Genomic DNA, 21,719 nt, shown 5'->3' with positions numbered 1-21,719 from the left:
TTGTTTCTATGCTCAATTAGTGTAGCTTTTGGATTTCACTTTTTAACTGCAAAGTGTTGCAAACATGCAAACTCAGTGACACAGATGTGTTTTAGTAAGTTTATGGAGGAAAGTTATTAATGATTGCTGAATATATGGAGGTGACTTCAGTTTTTATATTAACAGATCTTACCTGTTTGGATCAACAGCTACCTTGTCTCCCACTTTCACATTAGTTACTTTAGATCCAACTGCTGTGACTGTTCCACTAAACTCATGACCGAGTATCACTGGTTGATCAGTGCATGGGAAGGAACCCTGTGGAGAATACAATTGTTTATAATTGTTCTAAAAATATATATTTGGTATTTATCTTAACTGACACTAATTCACCTTCAAAACAACTTTGTCAATAAAAAATATGGGTTGTTCAGCAGAAAAATGCAGGAAAGTCTCTTATTGTTATTAGAAAGAGATATGTAAATGGTTATAATTGTGAAATGATTAGTACTGAAATAGGCACATCAAACTTAATGGAGTTTTCTCTAAAATCCAAAGTAACTATGCTAACGAGGCAAAATATTATTCATCACCTTAAAAGAGCATTATAGCCGCTTTGGAGAAGAGCTGCTATGAGGCAGTCATGTGACCCTCCAACTCTGGTGTAAATCATGGTTGTACCCAATCAGGCCTCTGACATGGGCTGGTGTGGAGATGTTTCAGAATGGCAGAAAGGAGGTACCATGTTTGCACATACATATGATGACACTATGAATAAAGTTACCTGATCTGTTTTATAAATATGAACTGTCTGCATCTACAATGAATATTTGCATGATGTAAGAACAGTGGCTGTTAGCATCCCAATCAGCAGGGACAGGGACAGGGGACAAGAAACATACCTTTTCAACAACAATTAGTTTCCAACCCAACAGGATTTGTTGCTGTCAGTGATTGCAGCTTCATCTCAACCAACTGTGAGTGAAGATTACAAAGAGGACCACATGCAAAGAACACTTTTAAGTCAGATTTCTTGCAAAAGGCCATTTCTCAGAAAGGCACATAAATCTACACATTTTAAATAGGTCAAAGAATACAAACCTCGAAACTATATAAGTGGAGGCAGCAGTGTGGTCCGATGGGCCACAATTTTGTCTCTTATCAACTGATCAAGGTGCCACAACAATATTATGGAAACTATAGATTGCTACACACCATGTAGAGGAGATGTTGAGTTGCAGACAGGCACAACAAAAAACCTGCTATACATTTGAGATTTTGGCCACAAGGCTTTCTTCTAAAGTAGGACACACACACATTCACACAAGCACAAATCACATACACATGACCACTATCTCTGGCTGCTGAGAGCAGACTCAGTGGCCAGAGACAGTGGTTGTGTATGTGTGAGTAAGAGTGAGTACACAGTTTGTGTTCATTAAGTCAGTAAACCAATGAGTGATAGTGTGGCAGTTCCAGGAGTGGTATGGAATGATGGTCAAATTACAGTATTTAAATGCCAAAGAATGAGATCTCCCATAAGTCACCACCGGTAACCATCATTACATGCAGTTTTCGACTAACTGTTGTAAAAAGGCAAACAAAAGTATATGGGGCTCTCTTTCTGCTATTATTTGTACCTTTCAATTTCACTGCAGAAATCACACAGGCATCTTCACTAATAAAGAGGTGCTTGATGTAAAACAAGATATAGGACTGATGTCTGGTGTTTCTGTACATGATGGTGATGATAATGAGGTTGCCCTTTCACCATATCACATTTGTTGAACAGCTTCATTGGTACAACAGGCAGGAATGAAAAAGTGAGGAAGTGAGTGAGTGACAAACAATCAGTGTTCACTAACATTTAAAATCTGTATATTTTGAGGACCATAGCTGTGTACTGTCAGAATTATGCCCCAAATTTTGATACAGGACTGATATCTGGGGCTTGAACCTTGCAAGTGTGCCTTTCTCTGCTTAAAATAAGGTGCCAAGTTGGTGAAGTTCCCTTGTAAGGTATCTCATACAACTGACTTTAAATATTAATTACTTATCTTCAACTACAAGAGCAATCAGTTGAAAGACTTCTTTTTACATAATCTGTCTTCTGACTATTTTTATGCAGTCTCCCATGAATTCCTTTCCTCTGCTCTAGAGCACTTGCCCGCGAAAGGCAAAGGTCCCGAGTTCGAGTCTCGGTCTGGCACACAGTTTTAATCTGCCAGGAAGTTTCATATCAGTGCACTCTCCACTGGAGAGAGAAAATCTCATTCTAAATCATTATTATTTGCTGGATGTACTCCAATCTCTGTCTTCGTCTGCAGTTTTTACCCTATACAACTCCCTCTTGTACCACAGAAGCTATTCCCTGATGTCTTAACAGATGTCCTATTATCCTGTCTCTACTTCTTGTCAGATGTCCTCTTATCCTGTCCCTATTTCTTGTCAGTGTTTTCTGTATATTCCTTTCCTTACCAGTTCTGCAGAGAACCTTCCCATTCATTACCTCATAAGTCCACTTAAGTTCCAACATTCTTCTGTAGCACCACACCTCAAATGTCTTGATGCTCTTCTTGCTGTGCTCCAAATGTGCATTCTCAAGAGTTTCTTCCTCAAATGATGGCCTATGTTTGATACCAGCAAGTTTCTCTGAATGAGATGAGATGAAGCTAGCATGAAGAATTTCTTAATGAGCAAGATTAAGATCTTGAGTCAGAGATGTTACAGGATTTCTTCAAATATAATGGCTGAATAGTAGAACAATTCTAGCCTTTGGGTTCAATGACATTCCTTTGACTTTTCAGAAAAAAATGAGGTTCTTATTTGCCCATAACAACACACACATTGAAGTGGTATGGGTGGAGGGGGGGGGGGGGAGGGGGGGGAGGGAGGGAATAAGAAAGAAAGAAAACCCAAAACTGTTGTCTTATAGACTGAAATAGGAAGGTTTGAAGTGTCAAAATGTGAGAGAGCTGTGTATTAGGTATTGAGACATTTTTCAGCATGTAGGCTGCACTGGCTCACTTTCCATATATGGGCAATTCCATCCTTCAATGCTTCATTTTAATACTGTTGTTGTACAGTGTGTCCCAGGAGGAACGGTAAATATTCAGGGATAGTACAGGAATGCTAATTTGAAGCAAAAGACTTGGTATGGACATATGGCCTATTCTAAAAGGTTTTTGACATAGAATATGTTTAATGTACATTTACTTTTAGGTTAGTAGCACACACACGTCTTTCCCACCACACGTCTGTGACATTTTATTCTGGCTCTACCTACCTCATTGCTTTCAACCTCTTTGCTCAGAGTGTCTTTTTTGCCATTAAACTAGACTGTTGAACCTGTAGTTGACCATGGTGTGTTGTTAGTGAAGTAGTGACAGGGACTGAGAGTGTATCCAAGAAAAGCATTAGTTAACTGTGTTTGTACATGAGTTGTCTAAAATGCCACATGTCTACACCAATGAAGAATATCCAGATATGGTAAATGTTTACAACTTATGAGATGGTAGAGCTCCTGCTGCTGTCAAAGAATTCCTGATTGTAGTATGTTTACCAGAGTTCTCACACATCACATGAAACAAGTATTCTTCCAAGTACCCATTTTTCATCCAAATGTGTAATTCAGTAACCTGTGCAGGAACAGAAACACATTTTTGAAATGATGCAATGGAGCCCTACTACTTGCACATGAAGACTTTCTGCATGTACCAATGTACAATGAATACATGTATGGTGAATATTAAATGCAGAAAACTTGTACTCATTTCACATACAGTATCTCAACAATCTTCACATTGGTGATAATGACACATGACTTGAATTTTGTTGCTGGTTGAATGACAATCATAATTTGCTTCCATTAATGCTATTCCTTGATGAAGCCACATTTACAAGGAGTGGAATAAACAACACACATAATAATCATTGATGGCCACAGGAAAATCCATGTGCTACAGTGAAAAACAATTTCCAAGTTTATTTCTTATCATGTTTGGAAAATTTGTTTGTTGATTGGCTTTGAGGGTGTTTCTTTGGCCCACAGACTGCAATGTACTTACAGCATGATGGAGCCACTCCACATTTTACCAGACATGTGAGGGAACATCTCAACCATACTTACTCTACCCACTGGATTGGTCATAGTAGTACAGTTAACCGGCCACCAATATTGCCAGACCTTACACTGCTAGATTTTTGTTTATGGAATTAGATGAAATCTGAGGTGTACAAACAGAAGGTGAATATGTGAGATGAACTGATTGGTCACATCATGGATGCTGTTGCCCTCCTTAGGGAATGTGCAGAGACTCTCAGGCAAGCAACACATGTTCCCCCAAGAGTGCATAATTACAGTGAAGTTGACAGTGGGATATTCAAATATTTATTGCAAACTGTACAAAACCTGTAATGTGATGTGTGCAATAATGCGTAGAGGTGAATGTGTTAAAAATATGTATTTTTCAACAGATACTTTGTAAAACCATGTTGTAATGTTTACTAACTGTTGTAAATGAGTAAACCTGACAATATACTGAATAATACAGAAAATAAATAACAATGAACATTAAATGTGTTCTATCCCAGAAACCATTCGCAATAGGGCATATGTCCATACAAAGTTTTTTGCTTCAAATTATCATTCCTGTCATATTCCCAAACACTGACCACTGACCATTCCTCCTGAGACACCCTGTATTGTATGCTCTCTCTCTCTCTCTCTCTCTCTCTCTCTCTCTCTCTCTCTCTCTCTCTCTCAACATTAACAAACCAAGAAATAAATTTGAAGACTTACCTCTACAATATGTAGGTCTGTTCCACAAACACCTGCATATGCAACTTTGACTAGTACTTCATTTTCTTTGACTGATGGTACTTTCTCTGTTACTAGTGAAAGTGTTTGTGTTTTGGAGTTGAACTGCAATGCTTCCATTGTCTGATTCACCATTGTACCTTGGAATTAAATAAGAAGCTTTAATTAGGTGCAGTCTGGTTACAAATAATATGAAAAGGATAAGAATGCTTACTTTAGCTTGCTAGATTAGCTCACATATGATTAATGAACATGGAAATTTTAGGGGGAAAAGGCCAGACAGTGACTCTCCTGCAAATGAGTGATGGATGGCACAAAGGAACACCAAAAGACATGAAAACTGCACTAGATTTTGAGGCAATATAATTTTCCAATCTTTTAGTGTGCCTAGGTGACTGACATAATTAATCTGTACTGTGGCTGCCTGTTTTTGTATTTTTTAGATGCAGTTCGTTATCTTAGTTTGGCTGTAGCACAGAAAGGAGAGAAGCACATACATGAATAATCATCATGTCACATGACAGATTCTGAAAAATTGTGTGTGTGTGTGTGTGTGTGTGTGTGTGTGTGTGTGTGGTGTGGTGTGGTGTATGTACTCATATGTGCATGCACATGTGTGTAGATAAACAATTTGACAGCTCATATGGCCAGCAAAAAAATGTTCAAATGTGTGTGAAATCTTATGGGACTTAACTGCTAAGGTCATCAGTTCCTAAGCTTACACACTACTTAACCTAAATTATCCTTAAGGACAAACACACACAGCCATGCCCTAGGGAGGACTCGAACCTCCGCCGGGACCAGCCTATGGCCAGCAATCTCATACTACTTGCTGTGGAATCTTTTGTGTATCGACATACTTCATCTTTGAGTGACTGTAGGTGGGTTCAGGATGAATCTGACAAAATTTCTCTGATGAAATGAATGGTAGCGTGCTTTAAATGTGGATAAATGTTAATTAATGTTGAAGGACAGAAAGAACATTCCTGCATTAATCGAATGCTGCAGTGATGTCAACCAAGTTTGTAGGTTAACTATGAAAATACTATGTGAACTTAGGTGGGAATTCTTGGTGAGGAGAAGATGTTTCCACTAAATGCTGTTGAGGAATTTTAGGGGACCAGCATTGGCAACAGACGATAGAACAATTCTACTGCCTTCAATTTCCATCCCTTACAAGGACTGTGATAGCAATATAAGCATGATCAGGGCTTATATAGAACCACACAACCAATAATTTCACTCTCACAAGGGGAAGACCTCAGACACACACATGGCCAACCAATTTGGCTCATATTTGAAAGTCGCTTGTGCACAACCTAAAATGAAATACTCTATAAGATACTTTTACTCCCTCCACTTCTGCCCCCCCCCCCTCCCCCCACCGCCTTGTTTAAGAAAATTACTGCAAAAGTTCGTGCTGTGCAGTCAATTTGGAATTGATGGGATCAATACATGACTGAAAACAGAGCATTTTTCATCAACATAGATGGGGTCCACAAGTGCAAATTTTCCTAGAAATTGAGGGAAGAAACTTTTTTGACTCCTATTTATGTACGCATAAGATAGGTGCTATTATACAAAAGTGCTGCTGGCAAGCAACCAAGGCATCTGGAAGGGAAGCAGAGAATCTGTCTTCGATTCCCAAGTGCAGTCTACATGTCTTTTTATATTTGCATTTATTTGTGCCACAAAACTGGTAGGAATAGGAAGGTTAATAAGGTAAGTACATCAGTAAGGAATAACAAACAAGTAAGAAAACTAACTACTCAAATTACTTGGATTAGCAAAGAATTAAGATTTTTAAGCCTCATTGAATGAAAACAATTAGAGATAAGATTGCTGCAAAAATAGGCAGTCAATGCCTGTCATTGCAGAAGGGAGAAAAACCCTTGTCACAGTAAGTAGTGTACACAAAATAACACATCCATAGACAGCACAATATTCCATCCTAGTATCTGGAAAATTGTTGCCATCATTTGAGAAATTTGCCTACCTTGTTGTTGTTTCCTATTGATTTACTTGCCTTATTAATTATCCTCAATCTACCAATTTCAAAACAGAAAAAATTAAAATTAAAAAAAATTTCAGACTATAACTGGGAGCCAAACACAGATTCTCTGCTCCACAGCCACATGCCTTGGTTGCCACACCAGTGGCACTATTGTTGAACAGCTCTTACCTTATGGATACATAAGTGGCAGCCAAAAAAGTATCTGCCCTTGATTTCTAGGAAAATATGCATAAGCAGGGCGCATGTATGTAGATGATAAATGCTCAGTTTTCAATTATCTATCAAGCCCATTAAGCCTGAATTGAATGTGAGTCATGAATGTTAGGGATAGTTCTCAAAAACAGGAGTTATTGAGCCAAAGCATCTTATGGTCTTTCATTTAAGGTTGTGCTCAAGCAACCTGCCAAATATGACCCAAATCACATGGTCATGTTTGAGGCCTTCCTCTTGTCATTTCATTAGTGAGTGGAGTAGAAAGTGAATAATTGACTGTGGAACAAAGTACCTTCCACAGTGCACCAAGGAATTTAACACACATTGTTATGTCTTGTGTATGGCCATTAATAGCAGTCTATGAAATCTACACACAACTTTTATTCACATAAAACTGTGTAATATAAGTCTCTGTGAGATTCAGATTAACTGTTTGCTGTGAACCAACAAAAGTCCTGCTCAAGTATCAGCTGGGTTGTGTCTGGCACAATTGAAATTGTATATTAATTTAAAAGTATGCCGGCCATTAAAATTGCTACACCACAAAGATGACGTGCTACAGACACGAAATTTAACTGACGGGAAGAAGATGCTGTGATATGCAAATGATTAGCTTTTCAGAGCATTCACACAAGGTTGGCGTCAGTGGTGACATCTACAACATGCTGACATGAGGAAAGTTTCCAATCGATTTCTCATACACAAACAGCAGTTGACTGGCGTTGCCTGGTGAAACGTTGTTGTGATGCCTCATGTAAGGAGGAGAAATGCATACCATCACGTTTCCGGCTTTGATAAAGGTCGTATTGTAGCCTATCGCGATTGCGGTTTATTGTATCGCGACAATGCTGCTGACGTTGGTCAAGACCCAATGACTACTAGCAGAATATGGAATTGGTGGGTTCAGGAGGGTAATATGGAACGCCGTGCTGGATCACAATGGCCTCGTATCACTAGCAGTCGAGATGAAAGGCATCTTATCCACATGGTTGTAACGGATTGTGCAGCCACATCTCGATCCCTGAGTCAACAGATGGTGACGTTTGCAAGACAACAACCATCTGCATGAACAGTTCAACAATGTTTGCAGCAGCAGGGACTATCAGCTCGGAGACCATGGCTGCGGTTAGCCTTGATGCTGTGTCACAGACAGGAGCGCCTGCAATGGTGTGCCCAATGACGAACCTGGGTGCCCGAATGGTAAAACGTCATTTTTTCGGATGAATCCAGGTTCTGTTTACAGCATCATCATGGTAGCATCCATGTTTGGCGACATTGCGGTGAACGTACATTGGAAGCGTGTATTCATTATCGCCATACTGGCATATCACCTGGCATGATGGTATGGGGTGCCATTGGTTACATGTCTCGGTCACCTCTTGTTCGCATTGATGGAACTTTGAACAGTGGACATTACATTTCAGATGTGTTACAACCCATGGCTCTAACCTACATTTGATCCCTGTGAAACCCTACATTTCAGCAGAATAATGCACGACCGCATGTTGCAAGTCCTGTACGGGCGTTTCCTGATAAAGAAAATGTTTGACTGCTGTCCTGGTCAGCACATTCTCCAGATCTCTCACTAACTGAAAATGTCTGGTCAATGGTGGCCGAGCATCTGGCTTGTCACAATACGCCAGTCACTACTCTTGATGAACTGTGGTATCGTGTTGAAGCTGCATGGGCAGCTGTACCTGTACATGCCATCCAAGCTCTGTTTGACTCAATGCCCAGGCATATGAAGGCTGTTATTACGGCCAGAGGTGGTTGTTCTGGGTACTGATTTCTCAGGATCTATGCACCCAAACTGCGTGAAAATCTAATCACATGTCAGTACTAGTATAATATATTCGTCCAATGAATACCCGTTTATCATCTGCATTTCTTCTTGGTGTAGAAATTTTAATGGCCATAGTGGTGTGTGTGTGTGTGTGTGTGTGTGTGTGTGTGTGTGTGTGTGTGTGTGTGTGTGTGTGTAAGTAATTTAATATATTCCTGACTCCCCCCTTCCCCCCCCCCCTCCCTCCCCCCAACTACCATGGACTTTGACGGAGGGGTATCCATTGAGAGGTCAGACAAAAATGTGGTTTTTGAACAGAGGCAACAGCCTTTCCAGTAGTTTCAAGGGCAACAGACTGGATGATTGATTGATCTGGCCTTGTAACATCAACCAAAATGGCCTTGCTGTACTGGTACTGTGGATGGCTGAAAGTAAGGGGAAACTGCAGCCATAATTTTTTCCAGGGGCATGCAGCTCTACTGCATGGATGGAACAAACATGTAGAGGGTCTATATAAGAAGATGACACAGATGAAGATGAGATGGGAGACATGGCACTGCAAAAAGAATTTGACAGAGTACTGAAAGATCTAAGTCAAAACAAAGCCCCAGGAATAGAGGACAGTACATCACAACTACTGACAGCCTTGGAAGAACCAGGCACTACAAAACTATTCCGTGTGACGAGCAAGATCTATGAGATAGGTGAAATACCCTGTCTTCAAGAAGGTAATAATTTCAGTTCCAAAGAAAGCAGTTGCTAACAGGTGTGAAAATTACTGAATTACCAATTTAATAAGTTACAGTTGCACAATAGTAACACAAATTCCTTACAGAAGAATGGAAAAACTTGTAGAAGCTGACCTCTGGGAAGATCAGTTTGGATTTTCGAGAAGTGTATGAACATGCAGGGCAATATTGCTCCTACGACTTATCTTAGAAGATAGGTTAAGGAAAGGCAAAACTATGTTCATAGCATTTGTAGATTTAGAGAGAGATTTTGACAATGTTGACTGGAATTGAAATTATGAAGGTGACAGGGATAAAATAGAGGGAGTGAAAGCCTATCTGCAACTTATGCAGAAACTAGGTGGGAATTATGAGACAAGGGGCATGAAAGGGAAGCAGGGTTCAGAATGGAGTGAGACAGGAGTGTGGTATGTCCCTGATGTTATTTAATCTATACATTGAACAAGCAGTAGAGGAAACCAATGAAAAATTGAAATAGGAATTAAAGTTCAGGGAGAAGAAATGCAAACTTTAAGGTTTGCCTTTGACATAGTAATTCTGTCAGAGACAGCAAAGGACTTGGAACAACAGTTGACTGGAATAGACAGTGTCTTGAAAGAAGGATATAAGATGAGCATGAGCAAAAGCAAAGCAAGGATAATGGAATGTAGTCAAATTAAATCAAGTACTGTTGAGGGAATGAGCATAGGAAATGAGACATTCTAAGTAGTAGATGAGTTTTCTATTTGATCAGCAAAATAACTGATGATGGCAATGGCTAGAAAAGCATTTCTGAAGAAGAGAAATTTGTTAACAATGAATATAGACTTACATATTAGGAAGTCTTTTCTGTAGGTATTTGTCTGGAGTGCAGCCATGTATGGAACTGAAACATGGATGATAATCATTTTGGCAAGAAGAGAATAAAAGCTTTTGAAATGTGGTGCTACAGAAGAACGCTGAATATTAATGTAGATCAAATAACTAGTGAGGAGGTACTGAACAGAACTGGGGAGAAAAGAAAGCTGTAGCACAGCTTGCCTAGAAGAAGAGGTCACTTGATAGGGTACACTCTGAGAAATCAAGGGATCACCAATTTAGTTTAGTATTGGAGGGAAATATGTGGGGGTGTAAAATCATAGAGGGAGACCAAGAGATTAATACAGTAAGCAGACTCAGGGTATAGGTTTCAATAGTTACTCATAGATGAAGAGGCTTGCACAGGATGCAGTATATAGAGCTGCATCAATCCAGTCTTCAGACTGAAGACCACAACATTAATATACTTGTGTCACCAGTAGACTTACAGTTCTGAACTGAATTCAAGAGAAAAATCTGTCTACTGTCCTGAACTTTATTTTAGGGACTGAGTGATACTACTTCATGTTGAATAAGCATTATTATTATTATTATTATTATTATTATTATTATTACTATTATTATACTTTTATACAGTAAAGTCATTTAAGGCTAAAACCAGGGTGAGACAGGGAGATGGACTCTCCCCTTTGCTCTGTGGTGACAGTCGACCGCCAGTAACTTCACCGGCGAAGCGCAGAGTAAAAGGTCTTTGGGGACTCGAGCTTCTTTGGTAGTCCTGTCTGCGTCTTGACTAGTGATACACGTGTCGTGAAATTGTGCATTGTTTTTCTTGTGTTTCTGTAAATATACGAACCGTAATAAAAGTGCCTTATTGTAATAAGTTGGAATTTTTGGTGCGTGGACCGTCACTATAGCCATAAAAACACACATTGGTGACCCCGAGTCGCGAAAATACGTTGCAGTCGCTCACTGTATATCACCGGTTTCGCGCCAATAGACAATGTCGCAGCCTCCAGTTTTTACGGCAGTGCACGACGCCGCGACCGCAGAATGGACATTCGACTGTGAAGCGCAACGCTTCACCCCGTGTGCCACTAATACACCGGGAATGTTCGTATCTCCCATGTTTGCCTCGCCTGGCCGGACGACTCTAACCTCCGCCGGCATACCACACCGGGCGCTGTACACATCATCGCAGACACCTACTACGGCATTCTACGCTCAACAGAATGCCCCTTCAGCACAGGACCCCGGAAACCCCAAGTTTCTACCGCACAGCATGGACCACGCGGCTGGCCAGTTTCTGGGTCCACATGCACGGCTGCCGTTTAACATGCCCCCCTTCGCGCCGGTCGAAGGGACACTTGCGCCAACCGCGCCGGACCATTTATACGCCTACCCGTCCTGCTGCCCCACGCACACCTCGGGCGATGCACCTGCCGTGGTTCCGCCCCGTCACTCGGTGCTTAATCGCGATCTCGCGCCTCTGCTCGAGATTCTGGCTGCACCGGCAGTTGACCCACCCACGCCTGCCGTGCATGCTTGTCGTGTGGCCGCACAGATTCCGTGCCTACATGGACTGGATACCACGTCTCACCTACACAGCTAACAGACGTTCAACGCAACACATCGCCTGCCACTGAGGCACATTTTGCACCAGTGAACACCGTGCAGAATCCCCGTGCATTTTGTGCCCCTCCTGCAGCCCCGCAAACACTGGTCCCAGCCGTTTTCCGAAGCTGCCACCGTTACAACCGGACAACCCAGTGACGTGGTTTACCTTGGTGGACAACATGTTGGACATACACGGTATTGCGGATGACAGCACCCGTTTCATGCGTTTAGTGAACCACCTGCACGACCACCCTGATCTCATCAGTGACTTATTGCTGAACCCTCCTAAGAGCAACAAATATGCCTCTGCTCGCGCATTACTTATCGAACGCCTCTCTCGCCCACCAGCCGATACTATTCACAACATAATTTACGACGAGACTTTAGGCGACAGAACACCCTCACAGCTGTGGCGACGCTTGCATGCACAGGTCGGTACCGAGATCCTGCCGAACTTAGCGCTCTGGGCATTGTGGTTGGTGAAGCTGCCACAAGAACTACAGTTACATTTGCTTCCACATACCGCAGCATCACTCGAGGATAAACTACGGCTGGCGGATCAGGCATACGCCATTATTCGACACAGCACAGTGTCTAACACCGCCGAGGTTGGTAACCCTGTGTGTATACTTTCACCGTCGGGCGGTAGAGGCTGGGCGCGTGTGTATCGCGGACAGCACATGGAACAGCAGCCACCTAGCAGCCAAGACCGGGAACCGCCAGCGGGTCGGCAACAGCCACTCCCCACCCCAACCGGGCGAGCGCCTGCCCGCCCCGCCTTCCCCCCGCCTGACGCTTCGGCTGGCGGGACGAGTATAGCTGATTCACGCATATGCTGGTTTCACACCACTTTCAGGGATGCCACTCGCAACTGCCGTCCGCCCTGCACATTCCCAAACACCGCACGCAGGCCGCAGTAGGTACCACGGCCCGCGGATACAGGCAGGGGCGTCCATAGACATTGCATTCTGTCAGATCCCCCACCCCACGAGGATGTCTGTACGCCTTGGATGTAGGTTCGCGCCGGTATCTTCTCGTCGATACCGGAGCAGACGTTAGTGTCATACCTCCCACATTTTCTGTAAAGGACACGACATCAACCAAACTGTCTCTTTAAGCAGCAAATAAGTCGACACTTCGTGTCGAGGGTTTGGCCAAGTTACCTATTGAACTCATACCTGGTAAACAGTTCACTTGGTCCTTCTACGTGGCTGATGTCGAAGATCCAGTATTAGGCATTGACTTCCTTTTCCACTTCGGACTGTCTCCAGATCTTCAGTCAGCCGCATTATTGCACCACGCCTCGTCCACGCACATTGCATGTTCAGTCTCCTCTTCGGCCCCCCCTCCCCCTCGGCTGCCCGACGACCTGGGCACAGCTCCCATCAAGTGCTCTTCATCGGCAGACAGCCTCACGATTTCCACCGCCCATCTCCAGCCTGAACACCCTGCAGTCGACGATCTCCGTCCTCACAACGTCGAATGGAACCGTGGCAGATCATCGGCTACGCGAGCCCTCACCGAGGCACAACGCCTCGTACAACGCCTGCCAACGCCGCCACCACCTGACACCGGAGATGCACCTCCTGGAACTTTGTCGACACCAAAGCAGACTGCTTCCCTGGCACATCAGGTTAGTGACTCTTGTGTGCTACCGATCCCCGTTCACGACGGGCCCCAAATGAGTTCGCCAGCCAAGCTGAACGCTATTACGAATGGCACGACACACAAAATTGTCACGACAGATGGGCCTCCAGTGCGCCATAAAGCGCGCCAACTGCCACCACATAAACTACGCCTTGCTACAGCCACAGCGGAGGAACTTCTAAGGACAGGCATTGTTCGCCCATCGGACAGTAACTGGTCCTCCCCCATACATTTAGTTCCCAAAAGGGATGGCACTGTGCGCCTGTGCGGCGACTATCGGTGCCTCAACGTGCGGACGGTATTAGACAATTACCCGATACCTCACATACAAGACTTTGCACAAGTACTTAGCGGAGCACGCATCTTCAGTGTCTTGGACTGCCGCAAGGCATATTTATAGATACCAATGGAACAGAGTGACATCCCAAAGACAGCAGTAATCACACCTTTTGGCCTGTACGAATTTTGCTACATGCCTTATGGTCTCAAAAACGCGGCCCAAACTTGGCAGCGTTTTATAGACTCACTTCTTTTTAACTGCACATATTGCTACGCATACCTCAATGACATACTAATTTTCTCCCCCTCTGACAGGGGGCCACGATACAGGGCTTATAGACACGTAACGGAGTCGAGATCAATAATGACAAGTCACAACTCCACTGAACCGCTGTCACTTTTCTGGGGTACACAGTCTCCTCGGATGGTATATGCCCTCCGCAGGAGTGGGTTGACTGCATTCGTGAGCTACCCCTCCCAGTGTCGTTTCGCGAATTATGCCGGTTTTTAGGAACTGTCAATTTCTACCGCTGTAACCTGCCGATGGCGGTAGAAATTCAAGCCCCTTTGACTGATGCATTGGCCGGAAAACAAACCTCAGGCAGTCGCCGAGTACCGTGGTCTGACAGCATGGTGAGAGCTTTTGAAGACCTTAAATCAGCGTTAGCATGTGGTGTCACTCTCGCCCATCCTTTGCCAGATGACTGCATCTCGATTACAGCGGATGCAAGTGATTTCGCAATCAGTGCAGTCCTACAACAGCACGTCAATGACATGACTCAACCACTCTGTTTTTTTTCCAAAAAATTATCTACAGCTCAGCGTAAATGGTCAGCATTCGACAGAGAATTGCTTGCAGTTTATGAAGCTGTAAAATATTTCTGCACAGACATTGAAGGAAGGAATATAACAATCTTCACGGACCACCACCCCCTCGCGGAGGCTATCCATAACCCCGCTACTGACCTTCCCCCATGTAGGTTCCAGCAAATGGACTTAATTTGCCAATACACAACAGACATCCGTTACATTCGAGGGTCATAAAATGTGGTGGCTGACTACTTATCACGTATCACTGCAATTTCATCCCCCATTAATTTCGATGAATTGGCCCACTTACAGGACAGTGACACCAAATTGCACAACCTCCGACAGGACCCAGATACTTCCCTTCAGATCGTTTCATGCAACCTACCGGGCTCGGCCAAGCCACTGTGGTGTGATACATCCATGGGCACCGCTCGGCCTATTGTTCCCCCTGCGCTGCGTCGCCAAGTGTTCAGTACTTTACATAACCTGGCACATCCTGGTGCTAAGGCTACTATGTGCCTGGTTACAGAACGCTTTGTGTGGCCAGGTGTGAAGAGGGATTGTCTTACTTGGGCTCGTGCTTGTTTACAGTGCCAGCGCAGCAAAGTTGGCAGGCACACACAACCCAGTCTAGGTAAATTCGACATCCCAAAAGGCCGCTTCCGTCATGTACATGTGGATCTCGTAGGACCATTACCTGTGTCGGACGGTTTCAGGTATATCCTGTCCGGCATTGATCGTGTTACACGTTGGGTGGAGGCAATCCCCCTGCAGGACATCACAGCAGATTCCATAGCACGTGCATTTGTATCCTCCTGGATAGCTCGATTTGGCTGTCCTACATCCATCACCACCGACCAGGGAAGACAGTTTGAACCCCTGCTGTTTAACAAACTCTGCGTCCTCTGTGGGGTGGATAGATTCCGCACTACGGCTTACCACCCCCAGAGCAATGGACTGGTCGAGTGGTGGCACAGAACGCTGAAAGCGGCACTCATGTGCCACGGTGGTGAGTGGTGCGATGCCCTTCCCTGGGTTATGCTAGGAATATGCACGGCTTACAAGACAGACCTCCAGGCTTCACTCGCAGAGCTCCTATATGGCGACACCCTAGTCCTCCCCGCAGAGTTCGTCAATGACGAAGCAATTGCCGACCTCCTCATGCTAGCTGAACGGGTCCGGACACACATAGCCACGATCCGCACGCCTCCTCCACGGCCACATACCCGCCCTCGCGAGTTCAGGCATGCGGCACTGGACTCTTGTGAGTTCGTTATGTTACGGGATGACATGGTCAAACCGGCATTACAACCACCCTACTCTAGCCCACATCGCGTAGTGTCTCGCAGGGACAATACTATGGACATTCTCGTCAGTGGTCGCTGGCAGACAGTTTCCCTCCAACGTGTGAAACCAGCCTGGATGATCGAAGAATCTGTAACACACCCCCCCGAGTCGAGTGTTCTTCCAGCAGATGGTGACGACCCCGATCCCACACAGACCACCCACCCTCCTGCGTCCTACCATGATCGTATGTGCACCGAGCCTACACCCGAGGGCAACTCAGCGGTTGCGTACGATGATATGCTACCCTCGTTCCAAACAGGCACTGTGTGTGACAATCCACAATCTCAGGCTCAACCTCATGTTGCGGGTGACATTACACCGTCCCAAGTGTTGGTACCCAATACCCCCACAGAGTGTTCCAATGTTTCTCCTGAACTACGTTACTTTTTGCCCCCAGCCCCCCAGCCCCCCTAGTGCACCCTACATCCACTGTCGACGAAATTTGCATCGCAATCAACGCCTCTGAGTGCCAACGCGACGAGCTTTCCTTGCAGCTCCATGAGGGATCCATCTTCGTCCTCCGCATAGGGGACATTTCACGTGGGTCCACACCCACGTCACACATCACCATCCTGCGCACAGTCCCTATCCCAAATGGGGTGGATACGGCTGCCATAACCGCAACGTTCAGCACCGGCGGGATGCTCAAGATTCGCATCCCCCTCTCCGCCGGTACTGCAACAACATCTCCTGTGCCTGTCCAGTTCACGCGCGCAGGTCGACCAGTCCGCCCCACTAACTGGATGGCGGACTATACGAGCGCTAGTCCACCCTGCACAGACAGTATGGACACTTAGCACACGCTGCTATCAACCAGCGAGCATCCCACAACCCCACTACACAGGAAGACACCCACGTCCGTTCCCCAGTGCTCCGCACTCCTGGGGGGGGGGGGGGAGGGGGGGGGGGGCTCTTTGGCGACAGTCGACTGCCAGTAACTTCACCAGCGAAGCGCAGAGTAAAAGGTCTTTGGGGACTCGAGCTTCTTTGGTAGTCCCGTCTGCGTCTTGACTAGTGATACACGTGTCGTGAAATTGTGCATTGTTTTTCTTGTGTTTCTGTAAATATACGAACCGTAATAAAAGTGCCTTATCGTAATAAGTTGGAATTTTTGGTGCGTGGACTGTCACTATAGACATAAAAACCCACAGCTCTTTAATTGTGTCCTGAATAAGGTGATCAGAGAGTGGCACAAGGATTGAAAGGACTGGGTGGAATATGACTGGGTTTTAAGAATAAAGTGGTGTGGGTATATTGTCTAGCATTCACAGATGACATTGTGATCTTGTCCGAATCACTAGAAGAGGCAGTTAAGGAAACCACAGAACTGCAGAGACAGGTAGCTAAAGAAGGCCTACAGATCTCTATCGAGAAGAGACAATATATGACAAACATCATGACAGCTCCTAGATTGATGACAAGAGAAGGAGGGAAAATTCAGAAGGTGGAGAGATTCAAATACTTTAGAGAATGGATAGACATTGGACTGACCAAAAAAGAAGCAATGGGAGCATGAATAAACAAAATGAACTTAGCATATAAACATTACCAAACAGTGATCCACCCTGAAGCACGATATGCAGCAGAAACTCTCAACTTAGCAAGAACCAGAATGATCAAGAGGCTAGAACTGATATAATGAAAGATTCTCAGGAGAATATTAAGACCTCAAAGAACAGAAGATGGTCAACTTAGAAACGGAGCCAACCAGGAACTGTATACCAAGATATAAAAAATTTCTGACGTCATCAGGAAAAGAAGAATCAAGTTCTTCAGTCACATCCACAGAATGGACCAGGGGAGGTTAACACAGCAAATCACATAATTTCTGATGAACAAGAAAACCAAAGTGTGATGGATCCAAGAGATACAAAGAGATCTGGAAGAAATGAGAATACAGGAACCAGAGATAAACAACAAGGTGATTTTTAAATAAAAAAATCAGACCTTCAAAGCTTTCAAGGACAGAACAAGACCCAGAACAAAATCATCTTGGACAGAAGGACAAAGAAGGTTGCAAAGTAGGAGAATGAAAGAATACTGGGAAAGAAGAAAGACCAGAAGAAATGAAGATGATGTGAATTAACGTGGTCCTAAGATGGCCAAAACAAAAGACGAAGATGAAGAAGAAATGCCAAGTTGATTCTATGTGACAAATTAAAACTGTTGGTTGGTCTGGAATTCAAATTCCTATGTCTGCCTTACAAGGGGAGTGTGTTACCAACTTTCCTTTCAAGTTACACAATACAGATTGACTCAGAGCTTTAGCTTCTCACAGGCTCTTCCTCACAGACTACCAATGCTACTATGAAATATGTAGTGAAAATGTGGTTTGTTGTTTTCAATACATGTTGTATTTTTGTTTTCAATGCAGCATGTACTGGAAACAAAAATTGTGTCAATTTCAATGCAATAAATGTTTTGCTCTCATTTTTACGATGGGTAAAAAGCACAAAAAAGACAATGAGCGAAAACGTGCACAGAACCGGTGCAATATTCTGCAATATTTGTTCTTTCCCTTTGCAAACTGGTTGTTGGCTGTCACGCCATCATCAGGTACCATGATAAATATGTGTGGCTGTGTAATTTTGTAGGAGCAAAAATTTTAAACTAGTGCCTCTAGAAAGTATACCAGTTTGTTTACAAAGATGACAGCTGTTAATGTTGGATTTAGAAGTAAAATGGGAGGAATTATTTCAGTGGAAATGTGATGAAAAACTATTGAACTTATATAAAAAGTATTACACATTAAATAATGAACTATAAAACAAATCACAACAACTGTTCTGGAAAGAAAATAAATTGAACAATAAACTTTGTTGTCATGTTCCAGAGGTGGCTGTATAAAATAATTTTGTTTTCATGACTTCAACATCACAAACATATGAAATTAAGCAGGTAAGTGAAGTAGTTGGGATTATAAAATGTAAAAAGTTTTTTTTAACACGGCAAGTGAAAATATACTAGCTGAAATAAAGGAAAAAATAGGGAATGTGAGTAGGACGATCTATTTAGAGCATGGTCTGATGGTCTGGGTGAGATTACGAGTAATATCTGTAATTAAAAGTGGTGAGTCTGATCACTCAGTATTAAGTTTAGGCAAATTGACATATGTTTATTAATTTCCATTGTTTCAAGATAGTTTTTTTCTTAAATAACAGCATCTCACTGCAATTTCAAAGAGAAGATAAATGAAAGTAAATTGTTATCTTGCTGTGGTTGGATGCTTCGATTCCAACTTTCCACATTTGCAAACTATATTTGGGTTTTCAAAACTAAATCCAGAATAAGAAAACTTGAAATTATGTGTTCCTATACTTTTAATATATGGCCTCTCCTCTAGTCGCACTGTATAAATGATCCACCATTCGTGTTGATGCGTTTTTCAAGAATGGAAATTTTACCAATGATGAGAGCATATCCACAAATGGACTGAACTACATGATATCAATCACAACAAAGAATAGTGGACATATAATCAGTTCATTCATAAGTAATTTCTGTGAATATAATACCAAAATTATGTGACAGCAAATAAATGACTATGAGTCCTGTATCTCAGACCTAGATAACAATGGGCACCCAGCAAGTAAAACTTGCAAGATTTTGTATGCACACATGGATAAATGAAAATGATGTAAAAACATTGTTAAGGTGCCAAGAAACCATTTCAACTTACTTTCATCACAAAAGTATGTCTCAAGGTGGGTTGGTAGGCCAAGCATACCATTCCTAGTGTTCTGTTCCTTGTTTAGGAATACTAAACATCAGGTTGTAACTAAGAAATTCATGGCCACTGCACTACAGAGTATTATGCTACCTGAAACAATCATGTGGAATTGGCTGGCAGATCCCGTCCAGGGTTGTTTGGCTGCCTGGTGCAAGTCTTTCAATTGTCACCACTTTGGTAATCTGTATGTCAATCAAGATGAGATGAAATGGTTAAGACAATGCAAACACTCAGGCCCCAAGTGAAAAACCTCTCTAACTTGACTGGAAATGGAACCCAAGACTCCATGATCTAATGGCAGTTCTACGAACCACTAGACCACAAGCTGGTGACATTCTGCTACCTGAGCATACATCAAAGAGTGGGAAAGCTTCAGCTTAACGTCAGCCTGTATGGTTGTGGGAGAGCATCTGCTGTATTCGGAAGGAGTATGAAAAAGCCTGGTGGAGCTTTCGAGTTGGTCTCTGAGGCACTCTCATATAGTAAATTGATAATGACCTGCCTATGAAAGTCAGGTATCTGGGTTCAAGCCCATATCTGGAGAAAATTTTAAAGTACCACATACAATCACTAGTATAAGAAATATAGCTTTTGCTATATAATTATAGTAGTTTTAGGTGAATTTTGAAGTATGCAATACATCATCACAAGATAAAAAATGTACGCTTGTGTGGGGTTAGGTGGGGTTCTGTACTGCCCAGTGAAGGTCTACATCCGCAAGCTGCCACAGACATAAAGCAGCTGATTGGGAATTCCCATCCAGAATCATGCCAGTTCCACAAGAAATTATTCTCTAACATAAGGCTCTCTACATATAGTAGACCATTTTCCCAGTGGGTAATACACTGATAAGTTACAAGCAGAAAAAACTGTAGATAGCGCAAAAGGAAAGCAAGAGCTTATTTTAAGATACCAGCTATTTTGTATTTTTATTATACTGCACAGATTTCATGGAGATAAGTAAGCTTTTCATTGATGTCTCTCTAGTAAGAGTGGTTTTACAGTAGCATACAATGGAAGTTCGAATTAAAATACAAGTAAAACAATGAATTCCGTGGGTTCATAGGTAAAATATGTTGATGTTTGGGTATTTCTTCCTTACAGACATGAAAGTTATCATTAAAGTGATATTCTTTCATAAGCAAAAAAAGTAAATTGTTCTGACACACTAGGCAGAGACAAACTGAGTAGTGCATACTGAAAAAACTAGTATATATTTGTTTACGGAGAAAAATCGTGCTTCAACAAGGCAAAAGGGTCTTGTCTCTCTGTGATTTTACAACTTGAAGGCGGTCCTGTCATTAAGGAGGATTTAATACGAGCTCATAAGCGGCCGGCTCTACTTGTTGTGCGATTTGATCAGTGCGTAAACTCGTCGTAATACGGAATGTTTTTTACCGTTCGAAGTTGCTCTCGTGCTCCGCCGCAGACGAACTCCCGCGCCCGACTGACGCTAGGCAACTACAGCTGGCGTCTGCCTTAGCCCTGCGGCAAGCGAGCCGTGGGTCCAGGAGTGGGGAGGGGATGCGTTGTACCAACCGAAGCGGTTGATCCGATGACGCCAAGCGGCATTCCAACGCGTTTGGAAACAGACCTAGCCTATCTCGCAGAACAGAGGGTGTTGATTTGTGGTGCAGCTTACTGCTTTCAAACGATATAAGAAGTAATATAGGTGCTAGAATCTCCGAAGTGGTTGCATGCATGATTTACGAAACGATGTGTCAGTGGCGTTAGGTTTAACATCCTTGAAGGTGTAGCCACCACGGTAGCAAACGATAATTTTTCACCCGTCATACAATACATCCTTACGCCGCAGGCGTCTGTGAGTGTGTGGAGGAGGGTACAAGATATACCAGAATAATTCCCGCCTTCGTAGATGTTACACGGGAAGAAAAATTATCGGTACTCATTTGTATATTCCGAAATTTCTTTAA

At 43.3% G+C, this 21,719-nt stretch overlaps 1 protein-coding gene across 1 annotated transcript in view; it reads right to left on the bottom strand.

Moving 5' to 3' along the window:
• The window catches only part of LOC124545985 (D-arabinitol dehydrogenase 1-like), a 51,908-nt gene extending 30,572 nt beyond the window's left edge, over positions 1 to 21,336 (bottom strand). Inside the window, exons 1-3 of the mRNA XM_047124951.1 lie at positions 21,184 to 21,336; positions 4,781 to 4,938; positions 173 to 297 (exon numbers count right to left, since the gene is read on the bottom strand). Of these exons, the coding sequence (XP_046980907.1) occupies positions 173 to 297; positions 4,781 to 4,933 (278 nt within the window). The 5' untranslated portion in view covers positions 4,934 to 4,938; positions 21,184 to 21,336. The remainder of the gene's footprint in view (positions 1 to 172; positions 298 to 4,780; positions 4,939 to 21,183) is intronic.
• Positions 21,337 to 21,719: the final 383 nt, after the last annotated feature.

This window comes from Schistocerca americana, chromosome 8 (assembly GCF_021461395.2).
Source record: "Schistocerca americana isolate TAMUIC-IGC-003095 chromosome 8, iqSchAmer2.1, whole genome shotgun sequence".
In the NCBI taxonomy this organism is placed as follows: domain Eukaryota; kingdom Metazoa; phylum Arthropoda; class Insecta; order Orthoptera; family Acrididae; genus Schistocerca; species Schistocerca americana.
The sequence above is the reverse complement of the archived record's forward strand: the minus strand, read 5'-3'. Positions and strand labels throughout refer to the sequence as shown.